We start from the raw sequence: 17,063 nt of genomic DNA on the forward strand, positions 1-17,063 counted from the left end.
AAAATTCTCTACTTCACCATCATATCATATACAATTGACCTAAACTCTTTGTTAGTTTTTAGTGACAACTGTTTCAACTGACATAACTTGGCAGCACGTGAATCAAAAGGACCATAGGTGTCAGCTGATGTATGCTTGGCCTGTTAGGTTATGTTTGGATAAAAGATTTTGATTGTAAAGAGAGGGAAAAAATAAGGAGGTAATAAATTTTCCATTACAGATCTTCACCATATTGAATCAAATGCTATGAAGCTGCATAGACTTCAATGTGGTTAGAATGGTGAGATGTGGAAGGGGGAACTTAATCTTGGAGGTTTTGTTCAAGATGGGTATTCTTTTTTTACTTTAGGCAATGTTTGGAGCTAAGAAAACTCTAGGAAAAGGAAAGGAAATAACAAAAGAATCTATTTCTCATGTTTGGTTGTCGAAAAAATTGAGATAGAAAATAAAAAATATATATTTAATTAATGAATAAAAATTTAATTTTACGTATTAATAATATTTAATTTTTAATTACATTAGAATTAATTTTTATTTTTTAGTAGTATTTGGAATTTGATATTTGAGAAAAAACATATTGGAAAATAATTTTTTTGGGGAAGTTTTGGCCTACTAGGTTTTTTGACTCTTCATTATGTCATTTGAGGCATTCTTCTGTAGGGGGGCATTTAAGTAGATTTAGGTCAACATAGTAAAATACTCATAGTCAACTTGAACTGAATTGTTTTTATAAATATTAAATTTAAACTCGACTCAGTCACGAGTTCATAAAACTCAAACTCTACTCGATTAAGTGATTATAAATTGATATTAAATATATAATAATGAGTGCAAGCACTGAACAATCTCTTTCTTCAACTTCTTCCTATAGAGATTGAACGCTATGAACTTCTCTTTGGTCCCCAAATTGCCACTACTCATTCTTCGAAACTTGGACCGGAGATCTTGAAGATAGCCTTTGACAAGAAAGAAGAGGGCCCTTGTTGTTCCACAAACTTCAAGCATTCTTAGGGATGCTTCCGAGGCCTCCCGAGCCGATTTCTCTGGGTGGTGGTGAACGAGTGACCATTGGATTTTTGGGGAGTGAAGGAGATCATTTGTGGAGTTGTGTAGGTTTTTAAGAGAGAAGATGAATGAATGAATGAATGATGAGAGCAATGTGAGCTAAGTTGCTAAGTTGTGAATGGTTTTAAGTGATAATAATCTATAAGATTTACAGCGAAGGGGGCTAGAGATGGAGATATCATATGTTAAATTAAACCATATCCTTGAGTTGGATCTTGTTTTTATTGAGGGAATAGTGTACAAAGTGTCCTTTTGTACGGACGTCCAGCAAATTGAAGACAGCTATCTACAGGGGACCATAGGGAACCTTCTTCTTTTGGCTCTTTCTTTCTTTCTTTATTTAGAGAGAGAGAGAGATACAAGCCAACTTGTGGCAGACCAGACAAGATGTTGCTCGCTCACCAACAAAGTGTGAAAGAGCTTTCTTATTAAATTTTAACTAGTGAGATAACTAGTCACAAGGTACGATTGCTCCAAGATTTAAAATCTATTAATCACGTAATGATGTATTAATATTTATACTTATTAAAGTGACTAGAACCCTATATCATTAAAATTCATACTAAAATATGTGTTTTGATGGTTCAAGTCCTAGTGTTCATGTGCATTTTATAATTGCTAAATTTGAATCTTGCGTGTAAAATCTTCTTTGTAAGATTTTCTTATTAATGAATGGTTACCATCTAGGTACCGTTACTGTGTCATTTTTTAAAAATATTAAGTGTTAGTATCTTACTATTATTGAATAAATTGTATTAATTTGATGATGCCCGATTGGCACTCAATATTCTTGCTCCCATTTTTTTTTTTACTTTACTAGAGTAAGATGTTGAATAGATTTTTTAAAATCTAAAAGCCCCAAAAAATAAAATAAAATAAGCAGTGTGTCACAAGCTCACATCAGAGTGTACTAAAGACATCTTGGACTTGTAAAGATGGTTTAAACTCCAACTATATGAGGTGCCTTTGAAGAGGATGTCATAGATCGTCGGATGCGTACTAGGAAGATCTTTGACTTATAAGGATAATTTGAGCTCTAACTATGTGAACCATTTTTTATAGGATAAACCAGTGAAGTCAATGAGCCAAAGCAGACAATATCTCATCGGAATTGGACCCAAGAGCATTAGTATGAAAGTTCTTGGGAGTAGACGATATTTACCGGAAGGGGGCAATGCGGGTGCTTCTATTGAGAATAATTAAACAAGTAAAATAATCACAATATGAAAATTACACATATGTCACTTGCTCAATTCGTGTGGAAATTAACGAAGAACTAACTCAAGCTCATTGTCCAAATTAACAATATTTGGAGAAATCCTAAAACCCTAAATCGAAAATGAAAACTAACGTCTTACTAGTATTGGAAATCTTAACGCCTTATTAGTATTGTTTTTATTTTTAATTTTATATTTTCATTTTTATATAGAGAAGAAATAATTATACAAAAGTATTTGTCAATGTTTCGATTTTCAATTTCTATTGACAAGTTTAAGCTATTCATGAAAAAAATGAAAATGAAAATTTATAATTTTCAATTGTTTTGGTAAATTGTTGTCTGAATAATTCAACATTCAAAATTATTTTTTTTTGGAATTAAATCATTTATTTTTTTCCTAAATAAGATAATCATATGAATATAAAATATTATTAAAATAAAAAATATTCATAAAACTTCAAAAATAAAAATAAAAATAATAAGTCCATTTTAAAAATATTTAGAAACAATAAGAATGTTATTGTGAAGTAAATTTTGAAATATAGTACTAAGTAAAATGATTATAATATTTTTTTATTTTAGCATTTTTAAATTTATATTACTTTGCAGTTTTATTTTCTTAATCATATTTTGTAATTGTTATTCGATTCAAGGACAAAATGAGAAATTGCTTAATCAAAATTGTAATTTATTTTAATTTTAAACATATTAATAAAACAAGTTGCTAGTTTTCAATGTTTAGTTTTTTTTTTTTTCTTTCTTTTTGATTTTCTTTTTCAGAATTTTTATAGTGATACCAAATGGCCCCTCAAAATTATCTATTGTTTATGTAAACTTAATTATAATAGTTCAACAAAAATCATTGGTAGGTTTTGGTTTTCAAAATTGGAACCAAATAAAAATGCACTCAAATGCAATTGTAATACAATTTTATATTATGTTTAGTTCAAAATCACAAAAATTCAAATTTTGAAATCTGACAGATACACGGTAAGTCTCAGTTCTCTAATGACTGGAAATATAAAAATTAAATTAAAATAATTTCTCTAAATAATGCCCTAGGCTAAGGATAGTAGCCACAATGTAAATCTTTCGGCTTCCTTTATTTTACCTTTTTTTATTACTTTTTTATCATTATATTCTTGTCTCAATCTGTCACCTAATCTATATGTTTGATTTGTATAAAACTACAATTCACAACCAAATTTAAACACTTTCAAAATCATAATTTGTTGCGATTCAGATCGAACTCGTTCAGATTAAGCTGGATAATCATATGAAAATTCCTACATTTCAATTAAATTATATTTCATTTAATTTTACTTTTTGATTTGCATATCTATGTGGGTATAAAACCTAAAAAATATTATTTTATTCTTTTGAAACTTTGATATACTTCATTTATATTGAGTGTGGAACCAACTCGTCTTGGTGACATCCAATATATATAATTTCTTTATGATTAGTGGGTCAAATTTATTATATATATATATATATATATATATATATATATAAAGGTACCTTATTAGGGTGTACAACGCCCATGTTATAAGTCCTCACGATCTCCCAACCGTTTTCGATGTGGGAAAGAAGCATCCTGCCTACCCCTCCTGGGTGCTTGGCATGAGATTCAACCCCACCCAATCAGGCGACATTCTCGTCGCCGATGACCACCCTGCCAACCCCCTTGGGTGCTTGGCATGAGTCGAATCGAGTCGGGTATATATATATATATATATATATATATATATATAACAAAGTACAATGCATTGCTTGAATGAATTAATATTGTCCTTGAGCGGACCTCTAAAGTGAGACAAACCTTGTCATTTTAAATTATTGCAAATTCAAACTAGTAGTGTTCAAATTAAGGTGAGTAACCGAGACATGTCGTACTCATTTTTAAATTATTAAAAAAACTCATAAAATTTAAATTTATGTGAGATTGATTGCATCACCTTAAATTAAATATTACAATCCTAAAAAAAATAGATTATTCGTGTTTGAAAACAAGAACTATGATTGGTTGTCACAGACTACAAACATGAATTTAAGTTGCATTCTAATTATTACATCTTGTAAAGGTTTCAAGCAAATTTTTTTAGTTATTTTAATTTTTTTTATAATTTGATAATTGCTATAGAAAAAATTCTTATGATTAATGTATGATTTACTGCAAATCAAAAATTTAATTCCATTTTGTTCTTAAATACCAAATATATATATTTATATACATAAAAATGTTATTAACCAACATATTTAAAAGAAAAAAGAAAAAAAATCATAAATTTACTATAATAACATTTACTTAATAGTGGATATGGCGGATTTCAAGTATTAAATTTAAAAATTACATACATTTTTTCTAGCAAAATGCAATATATTAAACTTTATTGAACTTAATAGAAATAATTCATAAATAAAAAATTGAATGCATAAGACAACACAACACCGAGGAGGGTTTAAATGATAAATACTTCCAAAAATCAGATGTCAAATGCAAATATTATTTTATTTAACTTTGGATGCCAACATTATGTCAGCCCAAAAGTTCTTCACCAACTAGTCCTCCTCCCCCAGGCCAATCCACCGTCATGGACGGGGACAGAAAGGGCCAAGACCATGGGCCACGCCCAAGCCCACCACCACAAACTAAAAGAGTATTTCTACTTTTCACACACACACACACACACACACACACACACACACACACACAGTCTCTCTCTCTCTCTCTCTCTCTCTCTCTCTCTCTCTCTCTCTCTCTCTCTCTCTCTCTCTTAAAATTTTAAAATTATAAATTAATTAACTCGACTCCTCTATTATGTATTGGGGCACATCATTTGTATTTTCTATCTTTAAAATTTTGACACATAATAAATAAAAATATTATTTAAAATAATTCGTAGTGTTTAATTCATATTAGCTAGTATTGTGATATTATGTGCTAAAATCTTGATAATAGAAAGCCCAGGTATTACGTCTTATATATGCTAGAAAAGATCATAAAGGGATAATAAATAATTTAGGGTTCAAAAGTATTTCTTTTTTATTGGACAAAATTTTGAGGTGCAACGGATCAATACATTTAATTGGGCTAAGCTAGTCTATTTGGTGTCAAAATCATTCCGACCTTGCATTTGGGAGTACTAGCTTTTAACTTTTAATTTGAACAAAATATAGTACAAGATAATGTGTATTATTTTTTAGTGCAGGAATACAAATTCAAATTCATACTTGATACCCCTAAGCCCGTGTGGGTCGATTTTACACAGAAGTGTGGGTCATTCTAACAAGGGCATCAAATATAATACAAGAGAATTTGGGCACAAATTAGGGAGATCTTCACGTATAAGGAGGATTTATGGCCTGTTTGGAACTTGAAAAATATTGAGAAAAGAAAAAGAAAATAGAAACGATTCCACTTTTTCATGTTTGGTAACAAAGTAAGAAATAAAATAAAAAAATATACCAAATAAATAAACAAAATTTTAATTTTACGCATCCTTAACACTTGATTTTTGTTAATTTTTGATCATATTAGAATAAGTTTTCTATTTTTAGTGGTATTTGATATGCTGAAAAAAATACAATGGAAAATAAGTTTCTTTCTTATTTTCATTTCCTTTCCCTAGTAAAATATTGATCCAAATTGACCCTTAATATCACGATCCCATATTGGATGTGCACTAGAAAGATATTGGACTTATTAAAATAGTTCATATTCAAGCGGTAAACTCAAGTGACTAATAAATAGTCAAGATTCAAGTTATACGGGTTTCGACTTTTTATTTGAAATAATGTCTTTATATTTAAGTAAATAAGAAGAGAAAAACAAACCCATTATTATGATGGATTAATCATTAGTTAAGTGTCTAAAGAATCTCAAACGTCATCATTTAAAGAAGGAAAAAATGCTACGCATGCATGACAGAAGATTTAAATGGAGCCAAAAATAAAAAATAAAAAAATAGAAGTGCAAAAATTCTATTATTTATATATAAATTTTTATGAAGGAATGAGCAAGAAAAGTTGTACACGAAAACACAACTAGCTAAAAAGATAGAATTGGAGGTGTCATCTTTTCAAGATGTCAATGTAGATTAATTGTGGAAACTAGATGACCACGTGAGAAGACATTCTGGCTAGTGGACTTTCCACACCCACCTATTTCTACTGATATATATATATATATATAAATATTTGCCCACATCTCTCTCTCTCTCTCTCTCTCTCTCTTTGGACCAACCATATGTGGTGGCTAGCTTGATATGACATTAGCAACTTTATACAATTCTAGTGCTTGGCCACGTTAATTAATGGGTCCCATGACTTGTAGTTCTACATTCCCATTTCCTCCCAACTTCTCTTTTCTTTTCTCTTCTTTTTCTTTTTTTCTTTTTAAAAATTATTTTTTCCCCTTTAATTTTTTTCGAGCAGCCGATGCGATGGTAACCATATTCTCAAATTCTAACGCTTTCTAATATTCCATTCCAAGATTCGAACTTCAGTTTCCCATGAGGGTGCCTGCACGTGATATGAACTACCCTTCAAAATAATTTTTGTTATTTCTAAATTTTTTTTCAAATATATTAGAAAATTTTGGTAAGAATTTGTAAAGGGTTATGAGAAAAGTGAAAGAAGTACTACTACTATAAGCCCATTTTTTCTTGAATACCGTCAATTTTTCACATCTGTTCACATCTACATTAATTCATAAAGAGAGTCATTGTAAATTTCTTTTTAACCTATAAAAAAGATTTCTTAATATATTTTCTGTATATCAAAGGAATAATACATCGTCCTTCTTTGAGAATTTATTTTCTTTTACTTCATCTTAATAATTAAATTTAAAACCTCTAACATGAAATTATCGTATTTAAATTATTGAATGTCACTGAATAAAAAACATTGTGCCCTAATTATATATACCTTTCAACTTTGGTTTGATTATAAAAGTGGGTGCACTAGTGGTATCTAATCACAACTTTAATTTGTTGGAAGGAATTAAAATGATTGAATTTGGGTTTGAATATTAATTTGGATGATGTCGTTTTGAGAGGGAAAAGGAGGGTGGGGTAGGGTTTGGTTATCTAGGGAAGAGGGAATTAATGAGGTTCAATGAACAAGGCTATTTTCTTTTTTTCTTTTTAGCTTACTTTTGAGTATGTTGGTCGTTAGGGTGGAAATATTTATTTATGGCTTAAAAGAATGATTTGTGGGTCCAATTAAATTAAACTTAACCCCCCCCCCCCCTGCAAATTGTTTTCATTTTTCATTTTAGTATATATATATATATATATATATATATATATATATATATTTATTTATTTGCACAACGAGAGATTGTTGAATTTTCAATCAATAACCGTTTTTTTTTAATCTCTTTTAGATCTCGAACTTAAAACTATAACACCTGAGTCTCAAACTTTAATCAATAAAATTTTTCAAGCGACAATAAAAACTTACTGTCATTGATAAATAAATTATGAGTAAAAATGAACAAAATGTTAGTAATAATTTATTAGTTTAATTACTCATCATTCAACAATTTATCTGCACATAAATATTAATTTTTTATTATTCATAAGTTACGATTCGTTTGCTTCGGTGAAATAGCTATTCATTGGAGTAAGATGAAATATAATTTGTTTGGTTTGCATAAGCATATTCCCCGAAATAGATTAGTTTTAGTGCTTTAGTTACAATTAGTTATATAAGAAATTATGTTGTTAATATAAAATGAATAAAAATGCAAAACATTTTATGAATCTGTAATGAGGAATAAACAAGCAGTAAAATTTTTAAATTTTATCATTAGGATGTTTATTCTTTTCTTATTACATGTTGAATGAAATAATTAGAAATATATAAAGAATAACTATTCCTTTAATTCCTAAAAATTAAAATATACTGCATCTTATTTCAAGAAATAACTATTATATTGAATCATAGTGTGTCATAGACCACATTTAATATGTGATGAATGAGCATAGATTTGCATTTCGGGTAGTTTTTGATAATTTCCTTAATGATACGTTTGGAATTTAGAAAATATTAGGAGAAAAAAAGGAAAATATTAAGGAATCCACATTTTCATATTTTGTTATTGAAGAAAATAAGAAAGAAAATGGAAATATAACAAATTTATGATCAAATTTTTTATATTATACATCATTAATATTTAATTTTTCTTAAATTTTAATCCTATGAAAATAAATTTTTATTTTTATTAGAATGTAGAAAAAAAATATAATGGAAAATAAATTTCCTCATTATTTTTCTTTCCTTTCTTTTCTCAAATAAAATTCTTAATCTAAACAGGTCATAAAATTACGGATAAAATAATGTGAACAAATAACATCAAATTATTAATTTACAGCCAATAAAAAATTATTTCAATTATATAAGAAGAAAAATTATAAAAATAAAAAATGCGGTGAGCGTGGATCGAACACGCGACCTTCAGATCTTCAGTCTGACGCTCTCCCAACTGAGCTATCCCCGCAAATCGGGAAACTGCACCAGCCGGGAATCGAACCCGGGTCTCTACCGTGGCAGGGTACTATTCTACCACTAGACCACTGGTGCTTGGTGATAATCGACGACTTTTGTTGTCATCATTTCGTCACAGATTCTTAGCCGCCACGCGCCATTGGTCGCTGGTTGTACACCTGTAAGTCAAAACAGTAATTTATGTTTTTTAGGTTGTTATGTCGCAGCCTCAAAAGATCAGGTCCCCAATCAAACGGACACGAATCTAGGAAGTCGCCACGTGTCGTAAACTCACTGCTGCTGACTGGACTGCTGGGTACCAACTTGGAGCTTTGACTGTCGGTCAGATATTTAGCTTTAGGTCTTACTATTTGCGAATTATGTTAATGCGGTGGTCGGAATAAAAATATTATTTTTTAGTATATTCCATTTTATTCGAATAAATAGTTAATCCCTCGAGTTAAGGTAACCATAAAAATAAATCATGCTGCAAAAGTGTGTAAAATATTATTTAATCATAGTTAGGCTCCTTAAAAATTTGATTCTCACAATTTCATTCTGAAAGTTTTTATTTCAATTTTGGTGATCAAATGGTCGTACAAATTTGAACTATGCTGAAAAATACGACATTTATTGAATTATTGCAATTAAAAAAATAATTTCCCTGAAACTTGATTGACGGAAATTTTCATTTAAAAAATTCTCAATCCACATGGCACAGTAGGATTCCGCGGTTGACAATAAAACACAAATTAAAGAGAAATATTAAAATTGTCACGGCTCGTTCATGGTGGGTCTATCTATATATATATGGCCATAGCCAGATCCCGTATTCAACAAGTTTTGGTACTGCGGTGGGGGGCGTCCAAGCTAGCTTGGCTTCCAGGTGATGAAATCCATCTCCCTGGAATTGGCAAACTCTGGAAATCCTGGAATCAGCCAAACGGAGGAATTGAAGAGGAGGCGAAGGAAAATCAAGAGCCAAACAAGCATGGATGAGGAAAGGAAAACAGCAGGAGGAGGAGGAGGAGGAGGAGGAGGAGGAGGGAAGGCGAAGTTCTCCTCTAGCAGATTCAAAAGGGTTTGCGTTTTCTGCGGAAGCAGCACTGGCAAACGAAATTGCTATCGTGATGCTGCTCTCGAACTGGCCCAAGAGCTGGCACGTACAGTTTGCTTTCTCTAATTAGGATTTCTTGCTGTAATTAATTAGCTAATTCATTGGGCTGATGGTGTTAATTATTTAATTTGTGAAGGTGGCAAGGAAATTGGATCTGGTATACGGAGGCGGAAGCGTGGGACTGATGGGATTGGTTTCTCAGGAGGTTCATCGCGGGGGAGGCCACGTTCTCGGGTACCAGCTTAATTAAGTAATTACAGATCGATGCATGTAGTTAACATAACTTATATATTAATGAAATATTTTTTTCTTGATTTTATAGTAGATTACGAGAGGAAAAATACGATTTTCTTTGTTATTATTAATATTATTATTATTATTATTATTATTATTATTATTATTATTATTATCTTACTTTCGTTCGCGTGCAGAATCATCCCTACGACTCTGATGCGCAAAGAGGTAGGCTGATTAATTAATCAAATCAATCTCATGATCATCTGGGTTTGGGTTTTCTCGATTCCTCAATTAATATATATAAATAAATATTATATATTTAGTGTGGAATAGAAATCATGCATAATTTTTTTAGAGAAGCGGTAAATAATGCAGATAACAGGAGAAACAGTGGGGGAGGTTAGAGCCGTAGCCAGCATGCACCAGCGCAAAGCCGAGATGGCCCGCCATTCTGACTGTTTTATTGCATTGCCTGGTTCCTCTCTCTCTCTCTCTCTCTCTCTCTCTCTCTCTCTGATTAATTAATATTCCATGTTAATTAATTACTCAATTAATTAATGAATTGAGCAGGAGGGTATGGAACTCTGGAAGAGTTATTAGAAGTAATCGCGTGGGCTCAGCTCGGAATCCACGACAAGCCTGTGCGTAATTAAACCCGCTTCAATTAATTGTTTAATTCCATCCAAACATCCCCTCTGAGAGGTGGAAATTAGTTAGTCTTAATGAATGAAAGAATGAATTGAAGGTGGGGTTGCTGAACGTGGACGGCTTCTATAACTCGCTGCTGAGCTTCATAGACAAGGCGGTGGACGACGGCTTCATCCTCCCCTCGCAGCGCCACATCATCGTCTCCGCACCCACCGCCACCGACCTCGTTCAGAAACTCGAGGTCTCCCTCTTTCTCCATCCACCTCATTCAAATTAATTCTCAAAACCAAATTAAATGATTTGATTTTGTGTTCTGATATGATGATATTATTGAAATGACGAATAGGAATACGTTCCGGTTCACGACGAGGTGGTGGCGAAGGCAGGGTGGGAGGTGGAACAGCTGGAGCTCAATGCTTCTACTAATTGGCTCTCTCAAACTGCTCGTTAGCAGCCAAATACGCTCCATCGTTTAATAATTAATTTCTCAGAATATGTAATTACTTAATTAATTATCTATTTTCAAAAAACGATAGAAAGAAAGAAAATATGTAATTTATTAGGGAGCTAGATTAATTTATTTCCTCAATTTTGTAATATTGTAAAAAGGAAAGGAAATTTAGTAGAGATTTGGAGTGAAATTAATATGTTGTTGGCAGCTATCCTTTTTTTTTTTTGTATATTTTTTCCCAGAAACAGAAGCCTTATCTGGATTGGTATTTTCCTAATCGGGTCAGTGATCTTTCCAGTTCCCATTGGATAATTAATTAATTAATTAGATTAATTAAATTAATATATGCACGTAAGGTCACATTGCACCACGTGCTAATAAATCAAGGCACGTGATGGGATCAAAACTTGATACACCTCAAATATTCCAACCACTAGTCAAAAGGAAGTTAATGCCCAACATTGATGAGGGCGGTCATCACTCAAGTCAATTGATGGATAGAGCAATTGGCTCCAACTCAATAATGGCTGGAGTGATCTACACTGGTGTGAATCTCCCAAGAGTCAAACCTCACCACTATAAAAGGGGATATTGCTAAGAGACAAAAGCATCTCATTCTTAACCCATCTTTTTCGTTGCATAAACCTCTTAAAAGTAGTTCCTTATTTCGGCATTGGAGTGATCCCCTGAAATACACCCGGAGTCCTCCAAGCAACTCATTTCTTTCTTTTTAAAGCGATCAAGATTGAAATGTTCATCGGAGGTCCTTCTAATTTTTATCCCGCAACAAAACTAGTTGAAGAAAATGATTGATATGTTAAAGTCGTGAAATGATGAACAAAAGGCTTGGCACAGGGCACTAGGGAATTTCCTTTAAGTTCTCCATTGCAATTCTGAAAATATTATAGAAAAGAAATTAGGATATCAAAAAATGAGAAGGAAATTTATTTTCTATCTTATTTTTATTTTTTATATTTTATACTACTAAAAATAAAATTTATTCTAATGTGATTAAAAATTAAGGAAAATTAAATGTGAATGGTTTATAAAACCAAATTTTTGTTCATTGATTTGATACATTTTTATTTATTTTTTTAATTTCCTTGGTAATAAAATGTGGGAAATTGAATTCTTTTATGTTTTCTTTTCCCTTCCCTCATATTTTCCAAGTTTCAAACTAGACCTAAAACAAACTTTATTTTTAATAGTATTTAATAGAGAAGGAAAATTTAAGAGAAAATGAGTTTACTTCTTAATTTTTTTTCTTTCCTTTCCTTTCTCCAAGTAAAATAATTGATCCAAACAAATCCTAATTGATTGGTGTTTTCCCTTTTTTTTTTTTTTTTTTTTGAAGTGAAGATAAAATTTGAGTTTTAACTTTAATTTTCAGTATTTTTAGATGAAGAAAAAATAATTATATTTTTCAATTTAATTTTTAAAATTTATTGAAGGTGATGCAATATTCCATATAAATTACATGTAACATTTCAAAGAATGCCTTTCATATTTTAAATTTGAACTATATTTAATAATATGTATACATTTAATTAATTTTTTTAGAAAAAATGTGTTGGGCGCAAATTAGTTGATTTTAATTACATTTCCGAGGTACATACATAGTGAATGACCAACTACTATAAGCAACTCGGTAATTAATTTAAATTACTTCTTAATTGCATGCATGATCTTTTAGATAACTAATTAATTATAATTTTACATTGCTAAGTACTTTTTAAGTAAATATATGCATTTAAACTGATTTCTTTCATAATTAATCAATTATAATCTCAAAATTTTAATTTATTGTATAAAATTTTCTCTAAAAAAAGTTACAACTTTTATTTTTTAAAACATTTTTTTATATATTTTTTATTGAATAATCCAATTTTAAAAGTCGTTCCTTAGAGGATACTCTAGTATTTAAGCTGAGCATTGTCAAAATATTTAATGTAAAATAAACTATCATTTATATTATTGTATTGTCCATATATTGTATGACCTCCAATCAACCAAAAAACTTTTTGAAAATCGTACCAGACCGGGAGTTTTCTGAAATTTTTCTTTTGAAAAAAAAAAAAAAAAACATGTGCAAGGTTGTTTGGAGATGAATTGTTTAATGGGTGGAGGTGACTCACTCAATCACTAGTTGTGATTGAAATTCAGTGAGGATTACACTCAATTTTACAAAATAAACACTCAATTTATTTCAATTTGAAAAAAAAATTAAAGAAAAATTCAAAATACACAAACACTTCTTCTCACTAGATAATGTCTCTCTCTACACCACACCTTACATTAGACACACACACACACACACATCTATTTATAACAAAGCTAGAACAATATAATCAAAAATAGTGGGCTGGTTGGTGAGGAGTTGGTGGCTGCCGATCTCCAATGTCAACATAAGTTGTTGGTTGGTGCGGTTGCTGATGACTTCAGTCAAGTTTAATTTTCAACATCCCTCTTAAACTTGACTCTCTTTGTAATACACCGACCCCGAAGAGGCCTGGGATATTAACTTTTTACTACTAATTTACAGCGGAAGCAAAATAAACTCAATTGTTATTAAATCAGAGCACTAATTATCCATATTACAATCATTTATTTCAAAAGAAGAAAAATTATACAAGCATAAATATCTGACATCATACTAATATTTCTAAGCAAATCTTTATTTTTCTGTCCCCACCCGCATGCTTGCTAAACTTGATTTCCAAATGCTCTTCAGAGTTATCTGAAATAAAAATATGATTGGGGTGAGACGACGCTCAGTAAGTAAATAAGATTATTATTAGTGTGTGGCCAAAATGAGCTTTTTAAAAAAATTTCGTAAAACAATATTTAATACTATAACTTTAAAATTTCTTTTAGAATAAATATAAATTTAAAAATTTCTGCATAAAACTTTTGTCATCAATTACAACAGTAAAATTTTATAATTATATACTATAACTATTAAATTAATTTTTTAACCTTAAAACTGTATAAACATTTAATGATAAACGTACATATACTTTTCCTTATTTGTTTTCCTTAAATCGTCATTTAAGCACCAAAATAATCATTTTCACGTAAACTTACGCTTTTCCTTCAAATCATCAGTAACTTTGTACACGTAATTAAATATGTATAAACATATATTATAAAAACTACCCTTAGGCCTGTTTGCCGTAAGTCATGTTTACCCCCATGACTAGGTTGTGCGGTCCGAAAACTGGATTTAGCTGTCTGGCCGACCAAACTAAATCAACGTACGAAAACTTTAAGTGAGATTTTTCTTATTAAGTCCTGGTCCGGAACCAGGTGTGCACTCAAGAGAAATCCACTAACATAAATAACTACTCTGTAAACAGTGTGGGTGCACTCTGATCCGTATAAACTTTAAGCTGCGGTACCGAACATCTGTAACTTTGAACTTTCGTTGCCATAAGAGGTTTTAAAATCATCTTATTATAATTTATACAATTTAAAATAATATCGTAAAAATCTCATCTTTACTCATATTTTCATAAAAAAATGCATCGTAGAAATAAACTCATGCCACACAATTTTTGTGTTAAAAATATATATAATTTTATTTTTGAATAGAAAGAAATGCTGAAAATTTACTCGAGGGGATTAAAACATTTCTTAACCCAAAAATAGATGCAAGTATATTAAAGATAGAACTAGTATAATTAAATATGCGTAAAAATAAACTCATGGAAATTTTGTGGAACTAATTAACATAATTGAAATTTACTTATAAAATAAACTCGGGTATGAATTTAAATAAAAAAAAAACTAACATAATCAAAATTTACTTACCTTCTTCCTTACGAACACTGTAACTATCTCTAAGAAATGAGATCGGAAAGAGTGGGTGATTGAGAACTTATTCAAAAATTCTCTCTCCACCACAAATTCTTTCACTTACTAATCATTCTCTTCCTTGGAAAATTGTTGTGAAAAATGAAAGTTGAGAGCTCCTTATTTATAGGAAAATTTTGGGGAAGAAATGAAATTTATAAAAGTGTGGGAAGATGGGTGAAATTATAATTTTTTTTAAAAAATTAAAGAATGGGCAAGGGATGGGCAAGGTATGGGTTGAGTATGAGATGAGGATGGAGGCCATGTGGGCGTGCTTGCCACCATTCTCATTAAATAAAATTTTAATTAATCACTTACCTAATTAATTAATTATTTATTTTATTATTTTATTATTTTTCTTAATCATTATTATCATTATTATTATCATTGTTTTTACTTTTAAACTATTTTTAGTATTTATTTATATTTATTATTTATTTTTGAACAAGAATTAAATTTGAATTTTGAAAACTCATGTGGGCCCCACATGGTCTTGTGGGCCTCACACAACTTCGAGACCCGAATGGATCCTACGTAATTCGAATAATTCTTATACGATTTTATGCATCCTACATAACTTTGAGACTCGTGTAAACCTCCATACGACTTCGGGACTCATGTGGACCCCACACAGTCTTGTGGGCTCCGCATAGGATACCTATATTATTATTATTTTATCATATATTTCTACAAATTATATTAGTCAAAACATTATTTTATGTACTTATTTATATATATAAATAGTGTCTTGTGGCTCCGGGACTCATGTGGACCCCACATAGTCTTGTGGGCCCCACATATGATACCTATATTATTATCATCTTATTGCATATTTTTACAAATTATGTCTGTCAAAACACCATTTTATGTATATATACTTATTTACGTGTACAAACAGTGTCTATCCTATTTATCCTATGAAATTTCATTTTGACTAGGCCGACCTCCAAGGAGCGACTGAGCCGCAATGGTCTCTGAGCACTCGCTAAGACAAGGTCTTTCTTTGGCATCAAACATGGAATCAAGGATCCTACAGAAAAACACTTCTGTATTGATATTAACTTAATGACCATTTTTATTATTTTATTATTATTATACCTTAATTATATATATATATATATATATATATATTTTTGGGTCATCACACTCTTGGTTTTGTCATTCCGAGCATTGTCTTTAGTCTTAAAAAAAAATACTGCCCAAGTGGCTTCGTGAAAATGTCAGGAATCTGATCATAAGTTTAGTATGATATCAACTCCACTTATTTCTTCTTGACATGCTCCCTGATAAAATGATATCGAGTATCAGTATGCTTGCTTCTTTTATGGAATATTGGATTCTTTGCAAGTGTAATCGCTGATCGATTGTCGATGTAGACTTTTGTAAGGTTATTTTAAATAAATCTCAAATACTTTAGTACATTCCTGATCTATATACCATTACAAACAGCTGAGCTAGCAGCAACATACTCAACTTCACATGATGACAGCGTTACAATGGGATGCTTCATTGATGACCATGTAAACATTGTATCTCTCATTAAGAATGTAAATCCAGTCGTACTTTTTTCTTTCACCAAGATCTCTTCCCCAATCGTTATCTGAAGAGTCGATAAGTTTGTAATCACTTCTTTATGAATAGAACATACCATAAGTGATGGTACCCTTGACATAGCGAAGTATCTTTTTCACTGCATTTAGGTGGGACTAGTCAGGAGTCTCCATGTACCTGCTGAAAAGTCCAACTCCATAGAGTATATTTGGTCTAGTGCACGTCAAATACCTCAAGCTTCTAACCAGACTCTTGAAATATGTGAGGTCAACATCTCCTTGCTTATTCTTTCTCAACTCCAATCCTGTTTCAAATGGAGTTGTCATAGGATTGCATTTATTTCCAAACATCTTCAGTACTTGTTTTGCATAGTGATTCTGGGAGATGAAGATTCCCTTCTCGCTTTGCACTACTTCTATGCCAAGAAAATG

At 30.8% G+C, this 17,063-nt stretch overlaps 1 protein-coding gene and 2 non-coding genes across 3 annotated transcripts; 1 reads left to right on the plus strand and 2 right to left on the minus strand.

The window, feature by feature from the left end:
* Positions 1-8,716: 8,716 nt before the first annotated feature.
* On the minus strand, positions 8,717-8,789 carry TRNAF-GAA (transfer RNA phenylalanine (anticodon GAA)). The gene has a single exon. It is a non-coding gene; the product is annotated as a tRNA-Phe (tRNA).
* Positions 8,790-8,801: 12 nt separating this feature from the next.
* TRNAG-GCC (transfer RNA glycine (anticodon GCC)) lies at positions 8,802-8,872 on the minus strand. Its single transcript has one exon. It is a non-coding gene; the product is annotated as a tRNA-Gly (tRNA).
* Positions 8,873-9,549: 677 nt separating this feature from the next.
* Positions 9,550-11,423, plus strand: LOC131162178 (cytokinin riboside 5'-monophosphate phosphoribohydrolase LOG1-like). The gene is made up of 7 exons (XM_058118376.1): positions 9,550-9,935; positions 10,030-10,127; positions 10,325-10,355; positions 10,506-10,605; positions 10,701-10,771; positions 10,876-11,019; positions 11,125-11,423. The coding sequence occupies exons 1-7, from the start codon at positions 9,666-9,668 to the stop codon at positions 11,227-11,229; spliced, it is 819 nt and encodes a 272-aa protein (XP_057974359.1). The 5' UTR covers positions 9,550-9,665; the 3' UTR covers positions 11,230-11,423.
* The last annotated feature ends 5,640 nt before the right edge of the window (positions 11,424-17,063 follow it).

This window comes from Malania oleifera, chromosome 8 (assembly GCF_029873635.1).
Source record: "Malania oleifera isolate guangnan ecotype guangnan chromosome 8, ASM2987363v1, whole genome shotgun sequence".
NCBI lineage: Eukaryota > Viridiplantae > Streptophyta > Magnoliopsida > Santalales > Ximeniaceae > Malania > Malania oleifera.

Bases quoted from the DNA above. Each gene is read 5' to 3' on its own strand.
- LOC131162178 (XM_058118376.1), top strand. From the start codon at position 9,666: ATGAAATCCATCTCCCTGGAATTGGCAAACTCTGGAAATCCTGGAATC. The intron at 10,356-10,505 runs GTAGGCTGATTA...TAAATAATGCAG, and splicing joins CGACTCTGATGCGCAAAGAG to ATAACAGGAGAAACAGTGGG. The intron at 11,020-11,124 runs GTCTCCCTCTTT...AATGACGAATAG, and splicing joins ACCTCGTTCAGAAACTCGAG to GAATACGTTCCGGTTCACGA.